General features: G+C 47.1%; 2 protein-coding genes across 2 annotated transcripts; both read right to left on the bottom strand.

The window, feature by feature from the left end:
• Positions 1 to 3,546: 3,546 nt before the first annotated feature.
• On the bottom strand, positions 3,547 to 5,720 carry LOC147497933 (uncharacterized). The gene is made up of 2 exons (XM_086563060.1): positions 4,394 to 5,720; positions 3,547 to 4,205 (listed from the first exon to the last, which is right to left on the bottom strand). The coding sequence occupies exons 1-2, from the start codon at positions 5,718 to 5,720 to the stop codon at positions 3,547 to 3,549; spliced, it is 1,986 nt and encodes a 661-aa protein (XP_086419186.1).
• A 1,062-nt stretch (positions 5,721 to 6,782) lies between these two features.
• LOC147497932 (uncharacterized) lies at positions 6,783 to 7,892 on the bottom strand. The gene has a single exon (XM_086563059.1). The coding sequence runs from the start codon at positions 7,890 to 7,892 to the stop codon at positions 6,783 to 6,785; it is 1,110 nt and encodes a 369-aa protein (XP_086419185.1).
• Between the last annotated feature and the right edge of the window lie 1,178 nt (positions 7,893 to 9,070).

Genomic DNA, 9,070 nt, shown 5'->3' with positions numbered 1-9,070 from the left:
GGTAACTAAGTAACCTTTATATTATTTAATTTTTTGTTGTCTTTTTATATTAATTCCTAAACCATATTATTTAGATTTTTATATGTTTGTGATTATTATTTTATTTTGTGAACATCATTGGTGGTTTATTTTAATTCGTTCAATTTCAATTAAATTGATTGGTGGTTTATTTTAATTGTTTAAATATCTATGCTAAAGTATTTGATCAAAGAAAAGTCGTTGCCCGCTCAACCAACTAGTAACAAAGATCATGTTGTTAGTGTTGAAGTAGGATCTTCTTCAAAGCGAAATCACCAAGAAACTGAGGATGGTGATGTTGAACAACCTACGTCAAAGCGGGTTCAACATGGAAATCGAGAAGAACTTGACTTGTCTAGTCTTCTCGGAGACCCTGGATTGAGGAACAAGATTTCAGATTATCATCCTAATGATCATGACTCAGTGAGAAAAACATATTTGCTTAGGGGTCCTTGCCAGCCTAATCATACTTTTCCTCAAAGGACAATAGGCAAGAGGAAACGTCGCTTTCAGAAAGAGTGGTATGGAGAGTTTAGTTGGTTGGAATATAGTATTCACAAAGATGCCGCGTTTTGTCACTATTGTTATCTCTTTAAACCTGATCAGGGGGCACAAGGAGGCGGAGATCTTTTTTCTCACAAGGGGTTTACTAATTGGGAAAGGAGAACCAAATTAAAAGAGCATGTTGGAGGACCAAATTGTGCTCATAATATTGCTCACAGGGCAGCACGGGGATTGCTAAATCAAGAGCAGCATATCGAAACATTTCTTGAGAGACAATCTGACCAAGTTCAAAGAGATTATCGAATACATCTAACTGCAATAACATATTGTATTAGGTTTCTTTTGAGACAAGGTTTAGCTTTCCGTGGCCATGATGAGTCAGAGGAGTCGATCAATAAAGGCAATTTTCTTGAACTTATACGATTTTTGAAAGATCATAACGAAGTCATTAAGAACGTTCTTGATAATGCTTCTAAAAATTGGAAATTGACCTTGCCTGATATACAAAAAGAGATTGTGAATGCAGTTGTTGTGGAAACTACAAATGTTATTTTAAAGGATTATGGAAATTCATTGTTTGGTATTTTAGTCGATGAAGCACGTAATATATCAATTAAAGAGCAAATGGCAGTTGTTTTGCGTTATGTCGACAAGAAAGGTTGCATGATTGAGAGAAAGGAAACCTTCTGCGGCTTCTCTGCTCCATTTTATCATCCCCCTCCTCCCAAAGAAAGGAAACCACAAGCCTCACCCCCTCCCAGAAAAAGATCTCAAAACCCAGTCCCGCACCGTCATCATTCCCGACCTTCCTCACGGTCACGCAAATCTTGTGAACCCCGCCCTTACACTGCTCCTGAAGACATTCCCTCCTTCCGCTCCATATCCACTTGGGACGATCAATACACCTCTCCCCTTTCCCCCACTGAAAATATGGATATCCGCAAACAGAAGTTGTTTGACAGTGACTCCAATGGGGATGACGATGTCATGGAGATCCCTGTCCCTGAGACCAATGTACCGGCCTAAGCTCCACCCACCAAGAGACCGCGGACTTCTACCTCTGCCGAATCTGACCAAGTTACCCAGCAGAACTCTGTCTCTGAAGATCTTGAGCCCATTCCTTCCCAACCCCTCCAATCCGCAGTCCCTTCCTCGCACACTCGCTGTCCTGGCAAAGAACCTTGTCCCCCCGAGGCTCCTGCTTCAGATTTGTCCCCTGTAGAAGAATTTCGTCCTATGTTCAAGGTACGCGACCGCAGGCTGACCACTGCCGACTCTGCTCTGGATAATGCGACCGTCGCCTCCTGACTTTTTTACAATGCTCATCTTCTGAAAGACATCATGTACTCTTATCGGGGTTCGTTTGATCAGCATCGAACGTCATTGTATACCAATTGGGAAAGGGTACGTTTTTTTTTTTCCAATACCTCTCGCCTTATGATTCTAGGTAAGCTTGGACATTTCTTATATGGTTCGCGGACTCCTCAACGCCAAGAACAAAGTAGTATCCCTTGAGAAAGAACTCTGTGGGCCTAAAAGCTTAAGAAGCGCCTGTGCAGGGCTTCAATCCGATCTGGAAGCCGCCAACCTTGCGAAGACCCGGGCCCAAGATGAGCTTGGGTTCGCGGAGTTGACCCACCAGCATGACATGGACAAAGCCGTTGAACGCCTGGAACGACAGAGGGAAGAACTTCTTCAACAACACCAGCGCGACTTGGACGCTCTTGCTCGCCAACATCAAGAGTCCGTGGATGCCCTTAAGCAAACACATCAAGCTGACTCCACGGCCTTGCAGCAACAGCACCAGGCCGACATGGTAGCTTTGCTCGACCACTTTAAACTGTTGGCCGACAAGCGAGTAGTACGCAAACTTCAAGAAGAGCACTTACGACTCACTCGAGAAAGGAGACTCCTCCCCGAAAGGCCCCACACCACAGAGCTTGACAGAACTGATGTTGCACTGGAAGGCGGACAACCCACTGATGTCATCCCCGATCCCCCCCAGCCAAGAGGACCCGTCCACTCTAGCAGCCGCTACTAATGACTCCGCACCCCAGCCATGGACGCAAACTCTGATATCCGGACTCAGGACAACCCCCAAATGAATAGTTTTAGCTTCTCTTCTATGCACCATCCATATCTAAACTATTGAACTCTTACCAAGTTTACCTTTCCTTTTGTTTTGTAAACACTTGATGTTCGTTTTGTTTAAAAAAATGCTTGTTTTTCGTTTCATGTGGGTTGTCTCTTTAGCTATGGATTCCGATGTTTGATTTATCTGTACTGTACATACATCCCCCGTCTCCCCTCGTCTATATATGTCCCTCCTGCAATCTTGCTGTATTGACATAGATAGTTAGTATTCCTCCCTGGCCAACCTCCTTCTGCTTAGCTACTTAGCCAGAAGAGGTTTGTCTCCATGATCCGCATGCATTCATAACTCTATTCCACGACCAACTAATTCACTTGGGACATCTCCACTCACCACCGGCTCCTCTCCGGGCTTGTATCGACGAAGGGCTCATCCCCTCCGCTGGCTTTTGCTGCTCCTGGGTTCAATGCCCCACGTGTAGTTCAACTCTCTCGTCCACGAAAGGCTCATCCCACTCCGCGGATGAGGACAACTCCTCTTGTCCCTCGCTCAATAATAATGTGTATGTCAGTATGTAGCAGGGGGCTCCCCCACGCTGCCCCACTCTATTCTGAGACTCGTATGTCAGCGCATGGCTCCTCCCCCATGCTGTCTCTCTCTATACTCTAGGGCTCAATGCCCCATGTGTGCTTTGTATTACTTCACGGTGTTACAGACATGGGAAGCCATTTGGGGCCCCTTACTTTGCCTCCTACATGACTCTGAACTCGTCTCAGTGAACAATTTCATTTCAAAAGTGCCGTTGTATTATATATTTACACACAGCTACATATCTTTGCTCTGATTTTTCGTTACATTCAAGTGTGAAATTTTTTGAGCATTCTAACATTCAATGGTTTCTCTACCAACTTGCCTTCCTTGGTCCGCAATTTTTAGGTTCCTGCTTCTCTTACATCTACCACAGTATACGGCCCTTCCCAGTTCGGCCTTAATTTCCCTTCATTCTCTCTCTTGGTGCTAGAGGTCACTCGACGTAGGACTTGCTCGCCTATCTGAAAGTGCCGCGGCTTGACCCTCTTGTTATAATGTCTCTGTAACCTTCTGTGGTACTCTTCCAACTTTATGCGGGTTGTATCCCTTTTCTCTTCCACCAGATTCATATCCGCTGCTAATATTCTCCAATTTGAACCCTCATCTATTGCCTTTGTCCGCGTTGTTGCTGCAACCATCTCTGAAGGTATCACGGCCTCCACACCATAAGCCATGGAGTATGGGGTTTCTTGAGTGGAGGACCGAGGTGTAGTTCGATAGGCCCAGAGTACATGATTCAACTCATCTGCCCAAGCTCCCTTTTTGTCTTCCAACTTCTTCTTCAGATTGTTCATAAGAGTCTTGTTGGATGACTCCGCTTGTCCGTTACCCTTCGGGTTGTAAAGGGCCGAGAAACTCTGTTTCACCCCGTACGCTTGCAAGAAGGCAGGCACTTTTGCTCCGGTGAACTGGGTCCCGTTGTCCGCTATGATGGCATATGGTAATCCAAACTGCAGATGACGTTCTCCCACAAGAACTTGATCACTTGTGTCTCCTTCACCTGTTGCAAAGGTACGGCCTCAATCCATTTCGTGAAATAGTCAGTGGCTGCGAGCATGAATCTTCACTTCCCGCTAGCCATGGGCAACGGTCCCACTATATCCATTTCCCACATAGCAAAAGGCTAGAGAGTGAAAACGTTGTGCAAAGGTTCCGCTGGGGCGAATATTAACTGCGCGAACCTCTGACACTTGTCGCATCTTTTGGCAAACTCCACTGCATCCCTCTTCATGTGGGGCCAGAAATACCCTTGTGTCATCAACTGGTGAGCTGTAGTTCTTCCTGCAGAATGGCTCCCGCAATCCCCTTCGTGTAATTCTGCCAGCACCTCAGCTGCTAGCCGTGGACTCAAACATTTTAGCAGCGGCCCGTTAAAGTTTTTCCGGTACAATTCCCCCTCAGGTAGAACATATCTCTGGGACGTCTGTTGCCACCTTCTCTTCTCCTTTTTGTCGGACAGCTCCTTTCCTGCCAAAAAGTGGATGATAGGATCCATCCAACTCCCCTGTTCCTCCGCGACCTGGCATATATCCGTTGTGCCCTCCGTGCTTGGTTTTTCCAACCTTCTCACCTGAATCGTCCTTTCTTCTGACCCTAGGATTGCTGCGGCAACATAAGCCAGGGCGTCGACATGCCTATTTTCACCTCGGCCCAAATGAATGAATCTAAGACTTGTGAAATAGGAAGACCGTTTATGCAACACCTCTAAATATTTCGCCATTCGGGGACATCGCGCGGCGAATCCTCCATTCGCCTGGCACACGACTAAATTCGAATCGGAGTACACTGTCAGCTCTGTCACGCCCAAGTCCTCGGCCATTCTCAATCTTGCTATTACTACTTCATATTCCGCTTCGTTACTGGATGCCACGAGCCCCAATTTCATAGTTTGCTCTATTCTGTCATTATCGGGCGTAACCAGCACAACCCCAATGCCGCTGTATACGCTTGTCGCTGACCCATCGGCAAACACTCTCCATCCGTTCCTCTTATCCCAGGGGTCTAACAAGTCTGGCTCTACATCTCTCTCCGGTTCCATGACCATCTCTTCTCCCCAAGTAGGATCCTCTGCGGGAAACTCGCGAGAAATTCGCACGCTGTGCCTCCAAGGGCGGTCACCTGACATCAGTATCTCATATGAACTCAACATCATCGCCCATTTCAACATTCGGCCGGACTTTTCTGTCCTCAAAGCCTGCTTTAGTGGCAGATTCATCACCACCACTACTACGTGTGCCTCAAAGTAGGGTCTCAGCTTCAAGGTGGAGAAAATTAATGCCAAGGCATACCTCTCGATCCTACTGTATCGGGTTTCTGCATCCAACAAAGTCTTGCTCTGAAAATATACTGGCTTCTCCACCTTGTTCGCTAAGCGGACTAATACTGAACTAACAGCATACTCTGTGGCCCCGGATCTGGATACAACTTTCCCCCCCGCCTCGGGGGCGACAACAGAGGCGCTTTGCCCAGATATACTTTCAACTCTTGGAATGCCTCCTCGCACTCCGTGGTCCATACAAAATCAGGTGTATTCCTTAACAATCTATACAACGGACGACACTTCTCGGATGACTTGGAGATGAATCTATTCAAAGCTGCGACCCTTCCGGCTAGACGTTGTACTTCCTTAACATTCCGCGGTGACGACATCTCTACCAAAGATCTTATCTGCTCGGGATTAGCTTCAATTCCCCACTGGGTAACGATATATCCCAGGAATTTTCCCGTTGTCACCCCGAATGTGCACTTCTCCGGGTTCAACTTCAAATTATATCTTCTCAATATCCCAAACGTCTCTCAACCCTTCTATATGTTCTTCCTCCGACATACTCTTCTCTACCATGTCATCTATGTAAATCTCCATTCCCTTTCGGATCTTGCCTTCGAACATTCTCTCCCCTAGCCGTTGGAAGGTAGCTCCCGCATTCTTCAACCCAAACGTCATCCTCGTATAGCAATAGGTACCCCCCTCCACCACAAAGTCCGTCTTCTCTTGATCCGGTTTATACATCGCTACCTGATTGTATCCCATCGATGCATCCATAAAGGAAAATACTTTGAATCCTACCGTCCTATCCACTAGTTCGTCTACTCGCGGTATCGGGTAACTATCCTTCGAACATTCCAGATTCACATCCGTGAAATCAACACACATGCAGACCTTGCCATTCTTTTTTGGTACCGCGACTATGTTAGACAACCAGTCAGTGAACTCCACTTCTCGGATTATCCCAGCTCTTTTCAACCTCGCCACTTCCTCGCGAATTCCCTCCACATATTTAGGTCTGATGCAGCGCAACTTCTGTCTCACGGGTTTGGCGTTTTCCTTCATGTGTAATCGGTGACACGCAAACTCAGGATCTAACCCGGTGACATCCTCTATTGTCCAAGCGAAAACATCTTTATTCTCAGATAAAAATTGTATCAACTTATTTTTCCATTCTTCTGGCAAACTGGATCCTACCGCTGTGAACTTCTCCTCTTCTCCTTCCCCAATATTTACCATCTCGATTTCATCAATCGTCTTCGGTCCCTCTGATGTCTCCAACTCCCCCTCCACCGAGGCACACTGTAATTGCTATGCTCGCCTTTTTCTGGGGTCAGAAGCTTCTCCCTCCGGTCCGCAGATCAATCGCTTCACGGTGCCCCTGTGACTATTCTTGGCCGTCACTTGGTCACCGTAAACCTCATATACGCCGGCAGGTGTTGGAAACTGTATCACTTGATAGTACGTGGATGGTACCGCCTTCATCTCATGGATCCATCGTCTCCCTAAAATCGCATTGTACTGCGAAATGGAATCTATCACCATGAATCGCGTGAAAACGGTCACCGGACCCGTTGTTACTGGCAACAAAAGTTCTCCCATGGGTTCAGTCATACTTCCATTGAATCCGTATAGATTGGTCCTTGAAGGCCGCAGCTGCTTAGGATCTACTCCCATCTCTTCCAACGCCCCTTTGAATAGAAGGTCCACCGCACTTCCACAATCAATGAGCACTCTCTTTACCATGTAGTTCCCCATAGCTACTGTAATCACCAGGGTGTCTTCATGCGGCGAGTCCACTGCCCATAGATCTGCGCTACTGAACACTATCTTGTCCTTCTCTGACGTCGCTCCTGAATTCTGCCGCAGTCTATCTACCCTCTCACTGATTTGTTGGATGCTCACCGTCCGCCTTATCTTGTCTCTATGAACATTGTGACTTAGGACTTCACCGCTGTATATCACATTGATAGTTCCCAATTTCCTTCCTGGAGGCAGCATGTGTCCCTCGTTCTGCTCTCTTCTCACAAACTCTCTCATCACCCCTCTTTCCACCATCCTCTGAAACAACCATTTCAATGCGTAGCAGTCATTAGTCTCGTGATTCCGCATCTGATGATAATCGCAGAACGGTTTCTTAGGTATCTCTATTGGTGTGCTCCGTGGTCCCTCGTACCCCAGTAGATTCTTGATTAAGGGTAAGATCTCGCTCAAAGGTCTGTTCAGGGGTGTCTGCTCTGTCTCTCTGTATGGTTTTTTCTCTCGATACTCTCTTTGGACACCCTCCCGTGTCCCTGCTACCCGTGTGCGATCTCCGCGGTATCCCACTCTTTCCTTCCCGACGGATTCCGTTCTCCTAGACTCACTCCCCTTTTCCAATGACAATACTGTTTTTCTCGACTTTCTGGAATCCTTCTGCATTGTATTTTCGTACCTTATGTATTTCTCCACCCTCGGATAAAGTTCATGCAAAGTCGCGATCTCATTCTTCGCCACAGATTGATATACTCATGTTCCTGGGCGCAACCCTCTCTCAAATGCTATCACCGCGGTCCGTTCATCCAGGTTTTCAACTTTCAATGTCTCTGCTTTGAATCGACATAAAAACTCTCTAACTGACTATGAGGATCGTTGTCTCACATTGAATAGTGCCACGATATCTACCACCCGCTTCTTCTGGTGTATGAAGTGATTTATGAATGCTTGCTCCAACTCCTGGAAATTGGTTATGCTCCCCACGGGTAACCTGTAATACCAATCCGACGCTCCTCCCTTCAGACTCGCCGGGAACATCATGCATCGCAGACCATCATACCGCGCCTCCTGCCACAGAGGCATATGTTGTCGGAAATGATGGATGTGATCCGCCGGATCTCCCTTACCGTCATACCTTTTGAATCTAGGTTGAGCGAACCGCTTCGGGACCTCTGATGCCCATATTTTGTCTGCCAATGGGTTGCGGTTCAACCCCACCACCACTTGACTGGCCGCTCCTCCTTGATTTTTGACTTGTCGTCGGTTCGCTTCCCTATCGTTGTCTATCATCTCCTAGAGTTGCTCCATAGTCAACCCTGCTACCGGATTTTCCACCATATCTGGTCCTGGCATATCTTCCTCAGCTCTCTCTCTGTCAGATCCCTCATTCCCTTCTTCCTCGGTCTCATCCTCCGCCCTTTCTCTCTCCCTTCTCAATTCTTCATTCTCCTCCCTCAGCCTCGCGATCTCCTCTCTCATCAGCCTCATTTCTTCAGTTTCCCGCTCCTCTCTTCGATCTCCTTCCCCGTCAATCACACCATCCGGCGTTACATTCTCCACCGCCACCTTTTTAGGTCTACCTACTTTCTTCTTTGGTGCCATTACTCTCTTGTTCTTGTTGTCCCCACAGACGGCGCCAAATGTATGAGCACGATACAACTCACTCTTTCTTTTCCTCTCTTTCTTCTCCCTCCTTTCTCGCACTCACACTGTTCCTTTTATATCGACCCCCTCTTTTGTGGGTCATCCATCTGTCCATATATCTTACGGTGCGACTCCCCTCCGTACCTGGGACACCTGCGGTCTAGGGTTCCGCAGTTATAATCCCGTGCTCTCCTTCTCTC

Source organism: Coptis chinensis, chromosome 5 (assembly GCF_015680905.1).
Source record: "Coptis chinensis isolate HL-2020 chromosome 5, ASM1568090v1, whole genome shotgun sequence".
Taxonomy (NCBI): Eukaryota; Viridiplantae; Streptophyta; class Magnoliopsida; order Ranunculales; family Ranunculaceae; genus Coptis; species Coptis chinensis.
The sequence above is the reverse complement of the archived record's forward strand: the minus strand, read 5'-3'. Positions and strand labels throughout refer to the sequence as shown.